This window comes from Mercenaria mercenaria, chromosome 12, assembly GCF_021730395.1.
Source record: "Mercenaria mercenaria strain notata chromosome 12, MADL_Memer_1, whole genome shotgun sequence".
Taxonomy (NCBI): Eukaryota; Metazoa; Mollusca; class Bivalvia; order Venerida; family Veneridae; genus Mercenaria; species Mercenaria mercenaria.
The window spans coordinates 11,482,682-11,506,257 of NC_069372.1; the positions used below are offsets into that span (position 1 = coordinate 11,482,682).

General features: G+C 33.6%; 1 protein-coding gene across 1 annotated transcript; it reads left to right on the top strand.

The window, feature by feature from the left end:
• The first annotated feature begins 2,814 nt into the window (after positions 1-2,814).
• LOC123533098 (sushi, von Willebrand factor type A, EGF and pentraxin domain-containing protein 1-like) lies at positions 2,815-21,360 on the top strand. Its single transcript, XM_053518943.1, has 5 exons — positions 2,815-3,813; positions 6,493-6,580; positions 8,177-8,356; positions 19,643-19,897; positions 21,161-21,360. The coding sequence occupies exons 1-5, from the start codon at positions 3,469-3,471 to the stop codon at positions 21,358-21,360; spliced, it is 1,068 nt and encodes a 355-aa protein (XP_053374918.1). The 5' UTR covers positions 2,815-3,468.
• The last annotated feature ends 2,216 nt before the right edge of the window (positions 21,361-23,576 follow it).

The following is a 23,576-nucleotide window of genomic DNA, read 5'->3' on the forward strand; positions in this document are numbered from 1 at the left end:
GCGAGCGTTTAGGTCACCCATGACGGCCAAGTGACCGAGACTTTCATAATGTCTAACATTCAACTCCAGTTGTTCAAAATATCCCATTTCGTGAGATTGGAAATACACAGAGTTTGCCGGGGGGATATAAATGAAGCATATATAAATATCTTGCTCATATCCGAAAAAGTCTTTCTGTAATCTAATCCAAATGCTTCCACATTTGTTTTGTTCCATAATGTCAACACCGTCTAACAACGATTCATTTATAAACAGCGCCACTCCCCCATGACCACGCCTACTTTTAACTGATTCAGGACGGGGAATAGATACACATTTATAACCCAAAAGATCATATGTAGATTGACTACGTTGCCACGTTTCACTTAGAAATATAAAATCATATTCACATATAAAGTTAAAAAAATCTTCATCATCTAAGCAATTCAAACATTCAATATTCCAAGATAAAAAACTGAGTTCATACTTTTCCCGACCTCCTTAGCTTGTGGTCATGAGTTCAGGGCTCGAACTAGAAGATGGGGGACATAGGGTACAATATTAATGAACAGTTTATCTCTCACGAGCACAGCTGTCTTCCCTTTAGCTCTTTCCTCGATCATTTTGGGGATAAGGTCCTTGCGCCGCTGGCGTACTTCCTCGGGGTACTGGTCACCGACGTTAAAACCTGATCCTTTCAAATTGATACTTTTAAGTGCGTTTTTGACTAGCATTTTCGATTCAGTGTCCATGAATTGCACAACAATAGGTCTGGTTTTGCCCGGAACTGGTTTACTGGGCATTCTGTGTACTCTGCCAATGTTTAAAGATTTTTCCGGTTCGGGGATCTTAAATTTATTTGCACAGAAATAGAGTACCTTTGATTTGCAATCATCGTATGAAAAACTCGGCTCAGCGTTACTTGAACAAACGTTCGCATATGACACGTGACCCGCATTATTGGCTGAACTCGATGCTTGAGCCACATTTTGTTTATTAACTACCTCTGACTGCTTAGTACTCACTGGTGTACCAGTACTCTGACTAGGATCTCCGCTCCCTTGCGACACGCTGGTAGGGACTATAGGGTTCGAAACTGGAACCGGAAGTGGTGGTATACCAAGCATAGGACCCTCTGACAAACCAAAGAGCACAAGATTGTCTCGCATAGATCTACATTTACCGTCAAGAATATCCTCTTTCATCCTCGCCGCCTCAGCTTGCAGGGTTGCATTCTCACTAGATAATGTATCAACTTTTGACTGCAAACTTTTCACAATATTTCTATCTTCAGCTTGATCTTTCAACATTTCATCATATTTGATAGAAATAAAATTTTGACTGCTTTCAATTTCTGAAACTTTAGTGCCCAATAACTGCATTTTATTAATAAGTTCGGAAACTGTTCCATCTATTTTATCCAATTTCGACAATTTAACATCGATTTGCTCTAGCTTGCTCATCAGAGTTTGAAATCCTGCACTACTTATTTGTGAACTGGCATCCTGTAGTTGAGGCCCCATTGGTAGGACCGGCGAACCGGAGTTGGAACTGAGCATACTGGGGGTACTGGAATACAGGTGGTATCATATACGGATTGCTGCCTGGAGCATTCTGTATAGAAGCAATGCTGCTGAGAGTTTTGTGTACAATTATTATTGGTATTTCCACTTTTACTGTCAGGTTTGTTGTCACCTTTAGTAGCCATGTTCGTACCTGATTTGCTTTTAGTTTTCTTTGTTTGGTTTTCAGTTATGTCCGGAGGCGTCAGAACATCATTTTTACGTTTCCCTTTTTGTTTAGCCATCTAATTACAATAACAGTAAATCCAGCTTATAGTATCCAATAAACACATCATTTTGCATTAAGAATTTCTAATCAAAGTTCGCATTTTCACAATTTAAATCCAAAATTTAGACAATTTTATATCCACTTTTCGAATACCTAAGCGCCATTTTTAACACCTTATCATACATAAAAGCATAGGCCCCATCTAACGGTATCCTTATGGTATAGCATTATATAGTAAGAAAAGAAAAGGTAGGACACTTCCGAAACACCAAATCTGATTTGAAGCTAATATAGAACGTACGGTTCAAACGATACACTTAATTAATTGATATTATTGTAATAAACCTACGGCATAAGTTTAACCTTTATCACTACAGTATTTTTAAAGAAATCAGCGATTTTCCACGAACTTCAGATTTCTACATCTTCCCTGCTTGTATACATCCGGTTTGCAACAGAGTGAATTTGTAGTCCTTATTGCGGTGGTCAAAAATAAACCTTCGGTATCGAAGGTATAAAATTTCGTGAAAATAAATTGAAAAATTTATATTCTGTACCGGCTTGGCCCGATGTAATAATGTTGTGGTCACGCTTAGCAGCGCTCCTTAGTTGTTCTAACTGAATTGACATTTTTATTTATTATTGTTTGTCGCTATTTTTTCATTCAGTTCTATTGAAGTAATGATGATGAAGGTATATAGCCGAGGTATATCGATTTTCCCGGTATCTGTCAAACTATACCTATTAACCAATGAAATCGCAGAGGATATTCGCACCGTAGATCCGGAAACAGCGGAGCAAAGCAAATGTTGGACTCGATTCAAAATGTAAAACATCGATTTTATAGCTATAATAGGACTTATATGAACATTTTTTTGTGGTAAATTTGTTAAAATTAATATTTCCAACTAACGTTTAAATTTTATTCTATTGAAATCGATCATATATTAATGAACAAGAGAATATGGGTATTCGGAAGTGTCCTACCTTTTCTTTTTTCTTACTACATAAATGCTATACCATAAGGATGCGTTAGATGGGGCCTGTGCATAAAAGTAAAAATGTGTTTGAAATAGAACTTTTAGTACTAATTTATATAGTCTCTTATAATTCCTTTGAAGGTGTGGCTTTGTGGTATGTAAATGGTTTTATTGTATATTGTATTGTACACAAAGATGAGACTTTAATAAAATATGAGTTCAGTTGAGTTGAGTCGTAAATGTTATACATACATAAAAATCAATCCTTTCATAAAAAAGAACAGGAAACTGACACCGACAGACTTGAGTTTTTGTGTGTGTGTGTTTTTTTTTGTTTTTGTTTTTTTAGAGCCTGAGGCTGGGAATAAAATATATATATAAATAATGCATGGACTAATGAAATAGAAACGTACAGAAATAGTTCACTCTGAAACACTATAAATTATTAAATATTTTTCATTATGTAATGTGATTACAGGAAAGGAACGAATGGGTTAAATATAAAATATGCCTAAATATAGTCTTCTAGCTGGGCGTTAAATTTCTGACACAATGGCAGATGGTATTGTGAAGTATTACAAATTTCCTGTTCTTTCATTTACACATAAATTAACATCTTTATGTATAATTGGAAGAGAACTTTCGACTTAAGTGCGCATTCATATGGCATCTGCTGAAACTAGAAAACTGTACAATCGTAGTTACACAAATTTTAAAAATGTTTACTTTAGAAAGGGTATTTTTTATTATTAGAATTAACGCGATTTTATTTCTTTCATTTGCAAAACATGCAGTGGGAAATGAATTTCACTTTGCGCGTCGAATGAAAACGGACTTTCATGATGATATGGCTGTTTATAATTTCGAAACCCTTACAGGACAAAGTATAAATGGCTGTATAGAATTATGCAAGCGGAAGAAACGCTGCAAGTTCATTAATTATGAGCGTAGACCCAATTTGTGCTTTCTAATAGGGATTAAAAACGAAGCTAATTTTCAGATCGGAGATTACTTGGAGGTGAAACCAGGTTACTATTTTGGAGATAAGAATGAATGGAATATGGTAAGACATTCACCAGTAGTAATTAACTGTTAGATAATGAGCGAATAAACGCTGTTTACAAGCGCAAGATTTGATTTGTATCCGAGTGTAAAAAACCATATCTACAGTATCAATAGTCTCATTAATTTACAATTTGAATCTAAAATATCGCGAATATTGTATTTATCGCGGCAAGACATGGTTCAAATCATATATGCAAATTTGTAAATAATGCACGGCTTGTACATTTTGTCATTTGGACCGAAAATAAAAAAAAATACACCCTAAACAAATTGTGGAAAATATTGCTGGGTTTTTTATTTTTTTGTTGCATTAAATTTAAAGACAGACACATGAAAAATCAAAAAGTAATACAAATGTATTGAAATTTATCATGTCATTGTTTTACTTTCCATTATTGAAAAGAAAAAAAAATCATGGCTGTAGCGTCAGATAATGGAAACATTAGTCAATTTGTCAACAAAATGATCGGTTGTTCCACCAGTAACAAATTTCGTATGCCAAATAAATAAATTTATTTGCCCCCGTACTCTCTACTGCGTGTTAATACGTAAATGCGTATACTGCGCAAATGTATTAACATTTCGTCATTAATGTACTGACAGCGCGGCTCATATTAACATCTAAAAAAGTAGCAGTATCTTTAGAGCAACACTATTCAAATTTTATAGTATCACGAAAACTTTTCAATCTGTCAAAAACGTCTAATAATTCCTCCTCTGAATGATTCCAGATGAAAAAATATCATCTAAAAACGTAGTCACATAAGTGTTTTTTTTTATATCATAGGAGTCTATAAATTCTTTTTCAAGTTTAGAGAGGCAAAACAAGAAGCCATTTTTGTTTCTATAGCAGTTCCTAATGTTTGAATATAATCAGTTTTACTGACCTGAAAGTGGTATTTTGTAAGTACTAATTTCATGAGTTTGGAAATGGAGTTAATAGAATCCTGTGATCTACTACCATTTTCCATAAAGTGTTTGCAAGCATCTATGCCCTCACCATGAGGAATATTACTGTATAAAAATGTTTTATATAGTGTAACAAGATATGCATTTTTATGTATGCTAGATAGTTAAAAAAGCGAACTTAATTCATTGTATATGCTAAAAGTCTCCATTACAAAACTATTCATTTCGTTTTTGATCTAAGGTTGAAAATAAATTTCACATTTCCAAGTTTTTCTAAAAAATAAATTAATAGTACCAGTAGTTGATAAAGAGCACAGTGAGTTATTAACCTTTAGCCTGCTGGTGGCAAGTGATTTTGTCTTTGCGACCAGTGCAGACCAGGCTGATCATGGTCTGCACTGTTCGCTATTCAGTCTGTAAAATTTCAGTGAACATCTCTTCGAATAATAAATGGTATTTCCTGAACTGATAGATGGACAAGTTCATTTTAGATATTTAGCAGGCTAACGGTTAAGTCGTTCACAGTCAAAAAACCATTAAATCGAAGAAAAATAAAAACATTTCCGCCGTTTAATCAGGGAAATATATCCAACTTTGGATTCGATCTTCTTGAACGGTAGATAGTGTCAGCTGGAGAGCATCGTTTGCGGTGAATCCCAATACGATGCAGATAGATACCGGTACTGATACAATACAAATAGATACCGATACCCTTACGATACAGAGATATACCGATACCAGTACGATACAGATTATTACCAATACAATACAGCTTAATACTGGTATAGATACAACACAAATAAGTATCAGTACTGATACAACACAAATAGATACCGAAACTCTTACTATACAGATACATACCGATATCGATATGATACAGATTAACACCAATACAATACAGTTAAATACCGGTACCGATACAATACATATAAATACCGATACTCTTACGATACATAAACATATCGTTACAGATACGATACAGATTAATAACAATACAATACAGCTTAATACTGGTACCGATACAATACAAATACGTATCGATACTGATACAAATATATACCGATACCCTTACGACACAAGGACATAACGATACCGATACGATGCAGATTAATATCAGTACAATACAGCTAAATACCGGTACCGATAAAATACAGATAAAATACCGATACTGATACAAAACAAATAAATACCTATACCCTTACAATACAGATACATACCAATACCGATACGATACAGATAAATACCGATACCTATACAGAAAATTCTGATAAGATAAAAATTTCATTTTCTGCAATATGTTGATAAATATTTTGTTCCTTTTAAAGTGGCATTATGCGCATCTTACTGCACATACTGTGTTTTTGGAGAATGTTTTATAAAAGCAATTTTCGGTTGCTGTACATTTAAATTTGTTAAATTAACGATAATGCCGCATAAGTAATTGAAGTTGATGCTTTAGAAATAAGGTTATCGGACAAATGAAATTATAGTTCTTTTCTGCAATCTTCTACCCAGTGATTTCCCTTACCTAAAGGTAGAGATTTCTATAGTTGAAGGGAAACAACTACTGCGTGCAGTTTGACTTTTCAAAAAAAGACTGCCCCAGTCAAAATAAGAAAAGTCATATTTGGAAAGTTATTATTTCGTACTGGTAACAGGACGAGTTTGGTTTATTGGGTTAAAAGCTATAATTGTCTCCACCCTTTTTACACACACATCTATTTCAGCACATTTTTTACTTGAAAAATGCTCATATTTCCACTTTAAGGAGGAACATGAAGTATGTGAACAATGCAGTGAAAATGGAGTCTGCGAAATCGATGATGGACGTGATCATTCTAAGTGTCTCAATTCAGGTAAGTTATTGAATCCAATACTCCGGGTCTCCGCCTGGTTTATCGTCTGATTTGCTACGGTTAAGAGTTCAGATGCGCAGGAATTTAACCACGAGAGCTTTAATATCTAAGCATCTGAGCGATGAACAGCGGTAAATCAGACAATAAACGACTACAGGAGGTCATGTATATTTTCATTCTTACATGCGTATTCCAGCACGTCTCCACGGGTCGGTATTACGATAGAATTTTTGTTTAAATCAACGAAAAAGACAGAGGGTTTCAAATCACATAGAGGCGATTTTTACTTTGCTGTCTGGGCGAGCAATCACGAATGCATTAACAAGCTGAGAACCAGCTATTCAATATATAAACCCAAAGAGACTCTTTCTAAATGAAAGTTGTTTCAATTTTTGCATAACTGTTCGATGGTATACCAGTGTATGCACTTCATAAGATCTTTCAGTCTCAGTTATGTTGAATCAGTTATGTTGAACAGAAACACAAAAAAGGGCCACTGACTAGCTAAAGTTTACCTTTCTAAGGTATTAGACCCCTAATAGTAATGTTCACAAAATGGCATTTGCTTAGTATATTCTTAAAGGTGGCCGTGTTTCGCACTGTTTTGCAATTTTTAAACAACTTTTACCGTGCTGTTTTTTTTATAAATTTTGTATAGCTTACGGTATCTCATCAAGCTCAAGTTGAGACAGATTTCAGAGTGATGGCCACTATCCAAAACGTTTGCAGAAATTTATTATACCATTAAATTTGAGAAAAAACATCAAACTATTGGAAAACAATTATAAAACAAAATAAAAATGCTAATATCATTTTTTCAAGGGTGCCTCAAGTAAACGGATTTAATGAGACAGAACTCTAACTCAAACATTGAAAAATTAAGGTCGAATCCTGTGGTTCTGTTTTGAATTTTGCTTACTTCATTAAAAATAACCTTGGGGAAAACGTAAAACCTACCTAAATTTCTTCCACAATATGTAATCTAAAGACTGGAGGCAAAATAGAGAACTTTTACCGCATTTAACTCAATATTTTTAAAGATGTCTAACTCTCACCCTTCTGTATTAGAGGTAAATTCACTTTGAACAGCAAGAAATCGCTTATCAAATTAATTTTTCCCACTTTTGTATAATAAATCAATAATAAGTCTTGAAAGAAGTAAAATCTTACTAGACAAAATAAGGACGTACGCACCCCCCCCCCCCTCCTCCCCCACCCCTGAGAATTGCAGTAAAAGTAGGTTTATGGTAGGAATTGAATTTTTCTTCAAAAAGGAGGTACTCTATTACACTTCTAATACCTTAAGATATTATCATAAAAATAACGCCTGAGATTCATCTATTCTAGTACATGAACCGGACGTCTTATGGCAGTTTGACGTAATATTTGACGTCATAATGTTGTCTAAGTGGGCCGCGCGCCAACCGTTGTTTATCGGTTTATTTTTTTAACAAAACGGCAAATCGGATTATGTTAGAATTTATAAGTTGTGAGGCTGTTTATTATCCAGGTTCTATAATTCTGAAGTACTATGAAATATATCTAGCAATAACGGGTCATTTAGGCTCTAACTGATATAAATTATAACATTTGTAGGATGCGGACCCCCTGAACAAAAGGAGAATACAATAGTACTTGGCGGAATGTTTTCAGTCGGGAGTAGAATCGAATATGAATGTAAGAAAGGATACAAACCAATCAAGAACGTTCCGTTGAGATCAGTGTGCCTTGAAAATGGAACCTGGAGTGCGGTAGAGGTTGAATGCGTGCCATGTAGTAAGTATGTTGTCTCTGTGCGAATGTTTGTTCAGCAACTGATCTTGGTGTGTTACACTCCTACTTTTCTGTATTAAAAATTTGATCATTACCAACTTTTAGTAACATCGCTAAACCGATAAAGCAGGACAGCTTTACCTATCATAAAAATCAATAAAATCAATAATCGATATCACTGCTAAACTTGGTAAAACTTGGTAAAATGGACGCTTGCGGCTTTCGTGGATTTCCGTACTAATTGTTGTTGTTGTAGTATAACCGGGGGAAAATCGATAATTAACAGCTGATGCATTTGCAGACGCGCAGTTTACTAAACGAGTTTTAATTGATATTAAAGTGAAAAGCGGAACATTAATTAGTCGAAAATGTATATAATACTTATCAATTGTCAAATAAAAGTAATATCTAAGAATATGAATACGTTATCTATATACGTTACATATATACATCATACCAAAGAGCCATAAAAATAAATATATTTTATAGTTCTTTGTTCAAACACAAAAAAAAATACTTTCTTGTTAATACATGAAACATAATGTTAAACATGTATCTATGTACACACAACAATTAACTGTTTGTAAATTTATAATCATTAATCACAGGAATTACATATACATTGTATTAAACTAAATCACGGTCTTTTATATAGCACTACTTCGAGATCTACATCCGAACGATGACATTTATCTAGGTCTTAAGTTTCTCTTTCTTACTTTTTACAGTTTTAAGATAAAAGACTTAACTAAGTAATTACTTAAGTTTGTTTTTTCGTGAAATTTGGGCAAGGATCTTCACTCAGTACATATTTACGGAAAAACTCTGTAGACATTTAATGGTATGATCTAAATTCGTAGACTGACAAGTCAATAACGATAATTTATTACTGTTAATTCTAAAGGTGGGTAATAGTTTGTACTGATCCTTTCTGTTGTCTTAAGATTAATGAAATAAGTTAATAAAATCATAAAAACTCAATCCCCGCTGGAACAACTGATACGTATTAGACCTTCCTGATCCCCGAAAGAAAAGAAAAGAAAGAAAAAAGAAGATATATAGACAGAAGAAAGTGATATATATTACAGCACACTAAAACCATAAAACCATTAAAATACCTGTTGGGTAACATATTTTTATGACTAGCTTGAAACAACACTGACCGGATATTGCTCACCACTAGGCAATATTGTAATACACAATGAAATTTAAAGGGTTATTAAACATTTGACACAATAAAATCATTTTATGTTTAATGTAATTGTGTGCAATCTTTGGACTAAATTAAGTTAATTTTCAAACGAATAATTAAAAATGTACCAAAAACAGGCATTAAAGGCACCGGCCTCCAGATGGTTCGACAACAATTTTTTAAAATTTTTTTTAGACTTCTGGAAATCAATGCTATATTTCTTAAGAATGCTTTGAAACTTAATTACTGAGAAACAAAACGTTACGGAAACAGACGAGAATTAGTTGTTTTAACTACTTTTTACGATTAGAATTAAAAGGCGTTTTGTATATTCAAGTTCATTGAACCGACTAAACCTACCATAGCGTTATTGGTAACGACAGCGGAAAACTTTATTTTTGCCGCGGCTGTCCGGGTTCGATTCCCAGCGCGGTCATCTTATTTCTTGATCTGGCATTTTTAAATAGTTTAGAAACAAGACTTCATATTCTAATGTTGATAATATGACCAAACTTCAATTTGAAAGATAGCCTTGATGAACTGATAATTCTGTTGGTGTTGTTTCTTTAACCTCCTTTAATATTTTATTCTGTATTTTTAAATTAAAGCAGCCATTTGTCGATTTTTATCGTAAAGATATAAGTATATCCTGTGTATTTATTTGTTTCTGAAATCAACAATTAATTCATTAATATAATTGGTCTAATTACAATCTCATTTTTTTTTGCACTACAATCAATAAGCAATTTGTATCGACAAAGCCCCTGCAAACCGGAGGCTAGCAGACGACAATATTTTCCGTAACAGTTTCCGAGTACTTACGGATAACGGCGGAAATAGCCGGAACTTTTGAAGAAATGTTCACTGTACACACTAAAATGCAAAAAGGACCAAACAAACCATTATTAAATTTATAACAAATTACACATAACAAAAATTGAATATTTTTTTCTACATTTTTAGGGGTATCGATTTTTTTATTATTTGCCGAAAATATCTAATTTTATCTGTTATATTTGAAAAAGTCAGTTTTTTTTTGTCCCGTTTCCTACAGAGTCTATATGAACTGAGGTGGGTCTATTTAAAGTCAAAAAGGACCAACCAAATATTAAAATATTTTTTTAAAAAAATATTCATAATATCCGGAATAAATTAAACTTTAATTTGTGGGGTATCGAATTTTTGATTTCCAAACGGTTTGTATCTTAAAATTCCTGTGTCTTTTTTTTATCATGTACAATTGTACTTCATAATTAGTTTCCTGTCAGAAAAAAAATAGCTTGATTAATGGCTAGTAAGTAGTTATAAAAAAGAAAAACGACATAACGAACAATTCAGCGTTACAGAACGAAACAGCAATATTTGTACACATGCGGCGAAGGTCCCCAGGCCCCTAAAACTGCTTCGTTGTGGTGGAACGACACACTACGTAAAGAGAGCACAATATACTCTTGTTTTCCCAATTGCAAGGATATTTTGTGATGTATTATTGTGTTTTGCCACCACAACGACCAGACGACAATTAACAAAGAATCTTTCTGTAGTGATTCGGTACGCATGCGCAGAGATATCAAAACAATTGAAAAAAAAGACTGAATCACAATTCCAGAGTCAAAATGTTGCCAATACACATTTTTATTCTATACCTATTTTATCTATCCAATCGCGAACGTTTTATTTACATAACGTTCACTCAAGAACTGTTACTTACATAACGTTCACTTACTTACATAACGTTCACTCAAGAACTGTTAATTACATAACATTCACTTACTTTTATAACGTTCACTCAAGAACTGTTACTTACATAACGTTCACTTACTTACATAACGTTCACTCAAGAACTGTTAATTACATAACGTTCACTTACTTACATAACGTTCACTCAAGAACTGTTACTTACATAACGTCCACTTACTTACATAACGTTCACTCAAGAACAGTTATTTACATAACGTTCACTCAAGAACTGTTAATTACATAACGTTCACTTACTTACATAACGTTCACTCAAGAACTGTTACTTACATAACGTCCACTTACTTACATAACGTTCACTCAAGAACAGTTATTTACATAACGTTCACTCAAGAATTGTTACTTACATAACGTTCACTTACTTACATAACGTTCACTCAAGAACCGTTACTTACATAACGTCCACTCAAGAACTGTAACTTACATAACGTTCACTCAAGAACTGTTACTTACATAACGTTCACTTACTTACATAACGTTCACTCAAGAACTGTTACTTACATAACGTCCACTCAAGACCTGATACTTACATAACGTCAACTCAAGAGCTACATAACGTTCACTCAAGAACTGATACTTACATAACGTCCACTCAAGAACTGTTACTTATATAACGTCCACTCAAGAGCTGATACTTACATAACGTTCACTCAAGAGCGGTTACTTACATGATGTCCACTCAAGAGCTAATACTTACATAACGTTCACTCAGGAACTGTTACTTACATAACGTCAACTTAAGAACTGTTACTTACATAACGTTAACTCAAGAACTGTTATTTACATAACATCCAATCAAGAGCTGTTACTTGCATAACGCTTACATAACGTTCACTCAAGAACTGTTACTTACATAACTTCCACCCAAGACCAGGCCCCGCTTTCACTAACGTTCTCAAAGTGAGAAAATTCTCAGCTCAAGATGTTCTCAGAATTGTCTGAGGCACTTCATTTACAAACATTTGAAATGGATCAGTCTGATTTTGACCAAGTATTGGTTTTGGTTTGAAATTTTCACTTATGATAATTTGCATGCCTAGCTCATAATATAAAGCACTAGACTATGAATCAAGAAAAGTTGTAAGTTTGATCCTTTGGCTATGCATGCTATGCATGCAATATCTTTAACAGTTTGAGAGAAGAACATGTCTGCAGTCATTTGTCCAACATTTCTTACTCATTTACAATGGGAAGTTGTCTGTGAGCACAAGTCATTTCTAGTAAAGAATGCAGGAACACTTGATAGTTTAACTGAACACCATTACATGACTGAAATACTATGGCAAAATTGAATCATATTGAAACAAAAAACAAAAAAGGAAATTTCGCTCCATAAATGCATAACAAAAATAAAATTTGTGATAGTGTACTGTATATAACATAGAAAAAACAATTCCTTTTCAGATTGATGTACCTCCTTGAATACAATATATCTGCCATGTGAAAGGAACAAGCTGCAAGATATACTGTGGAAGTGGGGGCCTATGTAAAAAAACATTTTATTTAAAGAATATAAGGAATCTGAAACTAAACTACTGAAAAGGTGCACAGGGGATATTTTTGTGTGTATAGACTTTCATCAAGATTCTGAGAAAGTTGATTTATTAAACAAAAATAGTCATATTGTGTCTTCAAAGCTGAAAAGATTAAGATCTTAGGAAAACATTAGGACTCAAAAAAGTAATGGGGTTACGAAACTGTAGTGTTCAACATTTAAATTGTTTTTGTTTTTTTCACTACATTTTGTGAAGAGGGTTCCATCACAAGATGTGACATATTGGTAAGAATGAGATGTAGTTTATGAAAAAAAAGTATTTTGCTTTAAATGTGCAGATATTAAGTTACATAAAAAATCAAAGCTGTAACAATAAAGCTTGATTAAAAAAAACATGTAAATGTCACACTTTTTTGGGTGCACAGGGGACACAATTAGCTATATAATTTAATATAACTTTAACCCTTAGGCCTTTGCTAAATTTCTATAATGAACTTGTCCGTTTTACAATTTGGACAGTATTATTAAGTGTTGAAAGGGGTGCTAACCAAAAAGATACTGACTGAATGGCCAACAGTGCAGTTCAAGATCAGACTGCACAGATGTGCAGGTTGATCATGATCTACACTTGTCGCAAAGGTAGGATCAACCATGTACAGCATAATAAGGGTTAAAACTGCTTGTCATGAGCCATTCAGCCGAAATTGCAAACATTTGTTGACTACATTGATTGGATATATGTAATTTGCCCTAAAACACTTTATAAAACTGAACTGAATTAAAATAAGGTGAGAGAGAAGAAAAAGCTTAATTATTTAAAAAAAAAATATATAGCCGATAGATATACATTGTTGAAGGGATTATCTTTGTTTACATTAAATTTAAATGTGGCTGCCACGTTGTTTGTTAGGAACGTAACACACATTAATTTCTTGTTTTCGAATTTTAAATATCGCATTTATGTGTCAAAGATTGGCATGGGTGAAAATGTTATTGAAAATATTAAATCAGTTTTTATTGATTAACTCCCTTTTTGGCTTGTGTAGTATAAAGTCATGTGCATCATTGAAAGTATATGCATATATACATGGTGTAGGCCTTTAAGCTGTTTACTTTAAAGTGGAAATATGAGCATTTTTCAAGTAAAATATCAGCTGAAATAGATGTGTGTGTAAAAAGGGTGGAAGAAATTATAGCTTTTAACCCAATAAACCAAACTCGTCCTGTTACCAGTACGAAATAATAACTTTCCAAATATGACTTTTCTTATTTTGACTGGGGCAGTCTTTTTTTGAAAAGTCAAACTGCACGCAGGAGTTGCTTCCCTTCAACTACAGAAATCTCTACCTTTAGGTAAGGGAAATCACTGCGTAGAAGATTGAAGAAAAGAACTATAATTTCATTTGTCCGATAACCTTATTTCTAAAGCATCAACTTCAATTACTTATGCAGCATTATCGTTAATTTAACACATTTAAATATACAGTAACCGAAAATAGCTTTTATAAAACATTCTCCAAAAACACAGTATGTGCAGTAAGATGCGCATAATGCCACTTTAAACACCACTTTGTATTTTTGATAATTTCTTATGTAATTAAGTCATTTCTAATGTGTTCTCTTTTAACTGACCCTGAGTGGCAGTTCCTGTTATCTACAAAACCATCTTTTATTATTGGTTAACTAATTATTGGAATAGTGAGCATTTTAACATTGTTTCATCACAATGCACTCCTTTATGGGAATAGGGAGGCAATAGCACATTTAACTATTAAACTGTCATTTGAATGAAAACAGCCTTAGACACACCTGAAAATCAGATAAATTTGAAAATACATGCAAAGTTTTAAAAATGTTTTTAGATTTAAGTTTTAACATTTTCTTATTTTTATCTTCTGTTGGTTATAAATGCAACTGATTGTTTTTATCAACATCTGTTGTCAGGTGTGTTTCGTCCCAATTTAATTTTGTGACCCATACAGTGTTTCCAGGACTCATCAGTAAGAGAAACACCATCAACTTGAGTCAACAACATAACATTTAACATGTGAACAGAAGTTAATTATAAACATTTTCATAGGAAGAATAGTGAACTGGAACAGTAAATGAAAATTTAAAAGAAATGAAAACCTGTACACTTTGGCATTTCATATTTTTTTTTTTAAATCAAATTTATCTGAGAAGACAGTGACAGTGAAATATAAAATTTTACTTAAAATTATTGTTGTAAATCAGACTGAAATCTAACAACTTACTAGTAATATAAATTTTATCAATAGCATAGAGTTAAGATTTTCTGATATTTTTGGAAAGATTTGAAAAACATTGTACTTTAAATGTTCAACCAATATTTTAGATCAAATTATGAAATGCCATATTTATTTATAAATGAATAAAACTGTTGTCAACTTATAAAAATTTCTGTTAACTTTAATAAATTATTAGAACTTAAATATTTTTCATTGTCTTTGTGTCCATCAGTTTTTCTGCTTATTCAATTACATCATGCTATTTGCCACTTGCTATATGTGAAATATCTAAAGTATAGATGTTAATAGTAACAGCACTGCAAAATGCAGAACAAAATATTTCCAAATGCTTATTAATGAGTGATTACTTATAAGCAAGCTGATGTATAGAGCGGTATGTAACATCATGCCATTATGTAATAACTTTTATCACTTGACATGGCTAGAGACTGAACCTACAATATCCCACTGAAGTGGTGGGCCATCTACCACTTGGCTACTGAGGCCTATGAGGCAACAGGACTTGATTACTACAAAGTGGAGATTTTGTATAAGCAGTAGGTTAGCTTAGTTGGTAGAGTACTAGTCCTGTATGAGAGGGTCCCCAAGATTGAGCCCTACAGTAGACTGACTGCACATTTTACTCAATCTGTTCAATTAACTAGGTGCACAACATTGGACTGCGACTGTTTTATAAACTAGAGGACGATTTTTATATAGCAGGGGAGTTTATTATGGTATAGGACTTGATTACCACAAAGGGGAAATTGTTTCAGCAGATGGTTAGTTCAGTTGATAGTCCACACACCCTGTAAACAAGGGGTCCCGGCTTTGAGCCAACCACTAACTGCTCATTTTTATCACCCCTTGATAATAACCCCCAAGTTGTGAAACGAATTTTCACAATTTTGTTGTACGCTAAGAATAAGGACTAGGGACGTTACTGTACAAGTCAATATACATCTCGGTACGAGCGTTTTTGGTACGAAACACAGGCACAGTAAAACGTCTACCGTACTTAATAAATATAGTCTTCAAAGTTGTGTAGCATTCAAGACGAGACAGAAACATTTTAGAAACAGTAAAAAGGTTGTTCTTGTGGTAAATTAATTGCTGCATGTGTTTTAAAAGCGTAAACAGTGTCCCTAGCAACAATCGGCCATTTTAGTTTTACTTGGATTACTTCCCTTGAAATTAAGAAATTAAGGATAGCCCTTATTTCAAACCACAAGCGGCCCTTATTTCAAACCACAAGCGATATATACCTATGTTTAACCTAACCCTAACCTCTAGTCAGAGTATCGTACGCAAGGTTGTAGTTTGAATCCTTTGAAGTTTGAATCAAGGGTTTCCCAGAAATTACCGTCTCTGACGAAGTTTGTTGTCATCCATGTCATGCTGGTGAACTCAGCGTGAAACTGGCACCGACTACGGCAGCGGCGTATATTGTATCGTCGGAAAGTCGCCATTTTGTTTCTTTGAGAAAAGCACTGAGACAGCCCAACCCTTGACTCAAGAAATCTGAGAAAAATCTCAGCGCGAAAGTTGAGATTTTACTGAGAGATTTTTAGTGAAAGCCAATCTGAGAAAAATCTCAAGCTGAGAATCAAAGTTGAGATTTTTCTCAGACTTGAGCTGAGATTTTGACTTGAGAACGTTAGTGAAAGCGGGGCCCGTTGCTTACATAACGTCCACTCAAGAACTGTTACTTACATAACGTCCACTCAAGGGCTGATACTTACACTTGAATATACTTCAGTCTATCTGAATGAGATGCCTAATATAGTTAATCCATCAATTCTTCTACTGTCTGAATCCATTCATGTCAGGGAGCTCCAGTGAGATACAATAATAAATTCTGTACATGTATTTATATTTCTCTCTAACTAATAACATTTCAAGTACAAAAATGTTTGATAAGAAAGATGCTTTTGATAATGTATATTGTAATTTGCCATGATTTAAAAAGACATGAACCCCGTGAAGCATTTTGTTAGATATACATTTCTCAGTAAAATAGATTATAATAATAAAGCGTGTAGATGCACATTGCAACCAAACGTTACCAATTAATTCCTTCGGGAAAAAATATTTTCCTAAATTTTACTTTTGTATATCAGAGGGTAAATGCCACAATATCTTATACAGTGTAACTTCCGAATACCGAACGACCTCCGGACCACCCTAAAAGTTCGGTATTTGGAAGTTTCCGGAATTCAGAAGTTTGGAAATTTGCAGGCAAAGTGGACGTGTTGCACTACAGTTATCTTTTCTTACACATAGGATGAAAGAAAATATTATCCTAAATTATAATTGTACAAGTTTGTATAAAGTAATTAATTAATACATTAATCAATTAGTTACAAACATAAAGGATAATCAAGTATGTATAAAAAATACATACATTAGAAATATAAAAACATATCTTTAATAATAACATTTATTCAAATATTTTCCACATGCATTTTACCATCATTGAAGTCCCGAGTTCGTCAATATTTAATTGATGTTGATAATGCATAGTTTACTTGATGTAACATAATCAATGTAAACATGGATCTTTCCTTCATTCGAACATTAAGAACGTTTTTCACATGTAAGATATTTAAGTCACGTTTACATAAATTGAAAACAAATGAAAGTAATCGCCGATTACTTCCTTACTTTTGCATCAAATGATCATTGTTATTATAATGCCTGTCAAAATAAATGCGTGCTGCTAATAGATACACAAAAGAACATGTTGACAACTTGCCATGGATGTTTTTGGATTTACAGGTGACACTTTTAATCAGGCAAACATTTTTCTGTTCGGTTTTCAGAAGTCAATTGAAGTGTTAAAATATAAACGGTCCTTTAAAAATCGTCCGGTTTTCAGAATTCGGAAGTTCCGGTTTTCAGAAGTTAAAAATATATAGAAACAAGAACAAGAAAAAACGGGACTTTAAGTTTTGTGCGGTTTTCAAAGGTTTCCGGTTTTCAGAAGGTCCGGTTTTCGGAAGTTCCACTGTATTTTCCTGCGGACAGATTTTTTTACAACTTTGTGTACTGAATAAGAGTCATGTTTAAAACGGAAATATGTATTTAAAATCATAGGCACCCAGGCTTGATCTTAAATTATCTGCCCTTGAAAATCAGAAAATACTAGAAAAATCTAATTTTCAAGGGCAGATAATTCAAGATCAAGGCAAGGAAACTGTGCATTTTAATTCATTCATATTTCTGTTTCAGACTTCATTTGCAGTCAGTATACAAGGTTTAGTAGTGCGACTGTTTTTAAAGAGCATGGCATTCCCTTGTATATTCGTCCTTGTTAACTTTCCCCTTCGGGTTCCTCTCCCCACCCCCGACCCCATTTCGCCCCTTACCATTTCCTTCCTCTTTATCAATATTTAGCTTAAATTAATATGTACTTGTTGGATGTTTAAAGCAACCCGTCTGAAATATTTTTCCATTACAGCTTCTTTTTGTTTTGGGCCTACTATATAAATGCGTGGCTCTGGGGCTGTGCTTTTGGTGCTCTGTGCTTCCGAGAAATCTACCCTTACCTATTATCTTTCGAAGAAAGTCGGCCCATGGGCAAGACCTGAACTTTGCTGTATTATTTTGTCATGTTCACAGTTACAGACATTTCTCACAGTTTCTATATTAACATTCCATTAATAATACTAAATTTGATAATGATAGACTTCTCACCTGTTTTCTTACTAACTTTCTATGCGATGCTTTGTTTACGATCTTATCTGTTTTGTGTGTTGTGTGATTCTTAGCTTATTTATGTCACCAATTACCCATATGGTCAGCTTTACTAAGAAGTTGTTAAATTAAATTTTAGTTATGATATAGAGCAAGATACAGACGGCATTTCTTTGTTCAAACTCACCCTGTATGCCAGGTATAAAGCATACATATATGGATTCCCTATCCATTGGTTTGTATAGACTTCTGATCTTATTCATGCTGTATCTCTATCTTTACTGAAGTCAGTCACTAATTTATTGCAAAGGTTTTGATTTGAAAAGCAAAACATACACCAAGCACCAAAATCCGGTGTGTCAGATCTATCAATCAATATTGTATATAAAGTTACGTTTGCTAAACAGGTTTTTTGTAAACTTTTTTTAAGAAAATATATTTCCTCTTACCTACTTGACACTGAAGTCTCAAACAAGTTGCATAATGGTGTTTTTATTGCCTTACAGTTAAGACCTGTTTTGCAAAACAAAATAGAATATAAATTGATAAATACCTCTAACTGGAATAGGCTTTAAAAGTGAACAACATGGATCCTAACCAGACTGCGCGGATGCGCAGGCTGGTCTTGGTCCATGCCGGTCGCAAATGCATTATGTTGGTTTTCTCATGGCGCAGCTCATATCAACCTTTTAACTGTATGTTTTACATAATTTCTACTTAAGTACTGTTACTTTACATTTGTTGTACACATCACTTGTGGAAACCGAAAGTCTGTCATTCATCTCCAAACCTCAGAAAACTTTAAAGACTTACAGGTCTAGTTCGTTCCGTATGAAATATCAACATTTCCTAAGAAATAATGATACATAAAAAGAGTTTTGTTTATTTTTACATTTTAGACAATCCCAAAGTAAATTTAGCACGAGGAAAACCTACTAATCAGAGCTCTACTTTGTTCGGGAAAGTGGCAGGCTATGGGACATCAAGTCTTGCTGTAGATGGAATGTGGGTATCAAACATGTGGCCTGATGATGATGGTCCATACATGTGCGCACATACTAAACGTGATAAAGAAATATCATGGTGGATGGTAAACTTGGAACATATATACACTGTGTCAAAAGTTGCCATCTTGAATCGGAGTGACTGTTGCTGTAAGCATCTTATGTAAATAAATCTTCCATTTGTCTAAATACAAGTACTGTAAAAAGTCAGACCAATCAAGTGAAAATTTGATGATTTTCAAGGTCCCAATATTTCTCTTATACATTTAATTAAAAACATTCTGAATATAGGTAACTCTAATTCTGATAACCGGACGACTTTTCATTGCCATAAGGGAATATTATACATATACTGAATAGTAAACTGATTTTTATAACATTATCTCAAACAGGTCACTAATTTTTTTATCCATTTTAAAGTGAAATTATGCGCATTGTTTTTAAGTAAAAATCCATCTGAAACAGAGTGTAAAAAGTTGGAGAAAATTATAGCTTTTAACCCAATATACGAAACTCTTCCTGTTACAAGTACGAAATAATAAGTTTCCAAATATGACTTTTCTTATTTTGACTGGGGCAGTCTTTTTAAGAAAAGTCAAACTATACGCAGGAGTTGCTTCCCTTCAACTTCAGAAATCTCCACCTATAGATAAGGGAAATCACTGCGTAGAATATTGAAGAAAAGAACTATTACTTTATTAGTCCGAATTCTTTATTTCTAAAGCATCAACTTCAAATACTTATGCCGCATTATTGTACATATTTAAATGCACAGCAACTGAAAATTGCTTTTATAAAACATCCACCAAAAACACAATAATTTTGTGCAGTAAGACGTGCATAGTGCTACTTTTTAACCATCACAAAATGTTATCGAAGCATTTGCACTTTGTATAATGGCAGTATAATGAGACATATCTCTATGGAGAACATGATCCAATCCGTTGTTGTACAGAAGAATTTCATAATATGACTTTTTCGGCATGTCAAAAAGATAAATATTCTTATCTATTAACATAAATATTCGCTGGGTGAATCATTGACCTAAAATGGTATCATAAGGCATCGCATGTTTAGAAAAAATACCTCTTGAAAATATGTAAAATGTAAACTTAATGAACTACATAGCCATTTGTCAAAGCGTTTGGACAATACAGAGCGACCGTCAAAATGCCTAAAACTTCATAACCAATCGAAAGTAGAATGTCCATATATGTTCTAACCTGTCCGAGTTGCGTCATACAACTTGCAATAACTTTCAAGTCAATATAGACATACATTTTTGTATATTAGGGTCTTCAACAGGCTTTGGATTTTCATACCTTGTGGTTATTAGGCTTGTTTCGCGAAACTGTTGAAAGCATGCACACATAATTCATTAATGATACAAATATCTGTTATGTTTAATTGCAGCGGAACGTTTAAGGAACCTTACCATCACTGTTGGAGAAACGGAAAGTAACATGCAACTGTGTGCAACATATGAGGGTCCCGGAGGTGCCGGAGAAATTGTGAACATCACGTGTCAAACATCGTTGTTAGGACAATTTGTACGGATAAATAAGCCAGGCTCCGACGCTTTACAACTGTGTGAAGTTGGTGTTTATTGTTAATGGAAAAGATTTGCATTTATTGAGTAATTTGTGTTACGTCTGTCGTACACTCATACCCAATATTTCTTTTGGGAAGATAAATTTATACATTTATACTGCAAAGACAATGTATAAAGTTACTTAAAGGGATATTCAACTAAATTTGCAAGAAATATGTCTGTGATTTATTTATACATGACTATATATGAATCGCGAAAACATGTGATATATCGTCCAATCTAAAATCCGGCCGTCAACTCATTACCTTGTCTGTAGTATAAATTAAGAAAAGTGGAATGTGACATTTTATAACAACTATAAAGCGTTATTCTAGCCGGCGTACATAGGCCAACTTAGTAAAATAATGAAAACAGTGCACCTAATTTGTGAGCGCAGTATTATCTGCACATGCCAAGAAAATGTATTTAAAAGGATTTCTTTTTGCCTACACTATTTTGCCTGTTTATCCCTTTGACCAATGTTTGATTTTTCTCTTCTTCTTTTTCAATGTACAATCCTTTGCATATTTCACCACTTGTTTTTAATTTTTTGTTCTCCATGTTTGCATATCTTTGATTTTGTAATAAAGAATTATGATACCAAACATCTACCAGGGTTTGGTCTATTTATTGGTACATTTATTTTTGAAAAAAAATCTTTTCCAGCAGCGTAAAATAAGATTACAAAATCAACTGTAATGTATATGGCGACTTTCAAGCCTTTCATGGTGGTCGAATAATGTGCCCATGTGCCCGTCCGAATATTATTTAAGTTACGGACAGGCACCCTAAAGATCAGTGAGAGGCAAATGAAGATTCGTAACCAGCGCCCTTAACAACTCGGCCACTGAGGCCGCTGGCTATATTTGTAAAATGCTGCGTTCTTGATAATGATATTTGTTCTAATCTGACAGCTTTGTAATTTTGTAGAAAATATCAGATTGGTGTCCGCATTTTCAAGCTTATGTGGAGAGGTCTTAATCTTATTTCAACATAATTAAAGGCATTTCACGTAAAATGTTAATAATCAAATTACACAAACAGAAGATGAGAAAATCTGTAATTATTCTTAATTAGACATGGTTAATTCAATCACTGTGTCTTAATTTATGTATAAATAATTCAGTTTTAGTAACATTTAATTGCTTCAGTAGTATGGAGTCATCAATGTCCAGTATTGGCTATGGCAGTTCCTGTGATATGCAGGCTCCATAACCTCAGATCACCTTTCTAAATTCCAGTTTGTTTAGTTCTGCCCATTGTTTTCTCGTTTAGGGCAAACTCATTATTTTAACTGGGGACAATACGCCGCTTTTCATGGAATTACACACTAGTGTAGCATTGAAGGTTCCATGTACTCCGCCGTATGAACACATTTGCGGATGTCTCTAAATTGTTTCTTTTTTTGTACTTTTAACATTTGTAAATGTTGAGTTCTGCTCAGCCCGGGGCTAGAGGGCGTGGACGGTAGCATGCATTTCCACTACCGTCCATGAACAGGCTAAATCAAACCGAGCCTGCAACATTTTCGTTTTTGTTGTGTTGAGCGACCTGTGGAGTTTCCACTTTTTCTATTTTATAACATTCACTTGAACAAATATATAAAATAAATTCTTATTGTATAATACATTTTGTAATATTAATCTTTTTCATTCTACCATGTATTTATTGGTAAATTCATTGTGGATATTAATAGAATTAAATGGGTATTTCTAGAATAATTAACAAGAATGTCTCGAGATTATCGGATTATATAAGTCAGGGGAAAACCCCTAGTGTAAGGAAATACCGTCATAATGTTGGTTTATGTCTAAAAGCAGAATATAGCTTTATGTCTTAAGCCATTTTATGAGAGTTACATTTTAACTAATTTGAGAATCATTTCAACAGTGTTCTTGGACGCCTAATTTGAAAATTGTGTTAACGAAAAGATGTAATACGTTAGGTTAAGTGTATGGTAAACCTGAGTTTTGGCTAAGATATGTATTGCTTTATGTGAATAGTTTTGTGACATTACTGTATTACACTGTTTTGAGTACAGAGTTGCCGAGAGCATCTTGTTATGAAACTGTTAAATGGAGATATAAGCAAAAACATATTTCACATTTTCCCCGACTCGGAACATAGTTGCTGTAAAACAAATACATGCTCCGAAATATATATTTTATTTTTCGCCATGATATCATTCTCTTAACATTCAAACATGTTAGTACATCATGGAATACAAAAGATAGTTTT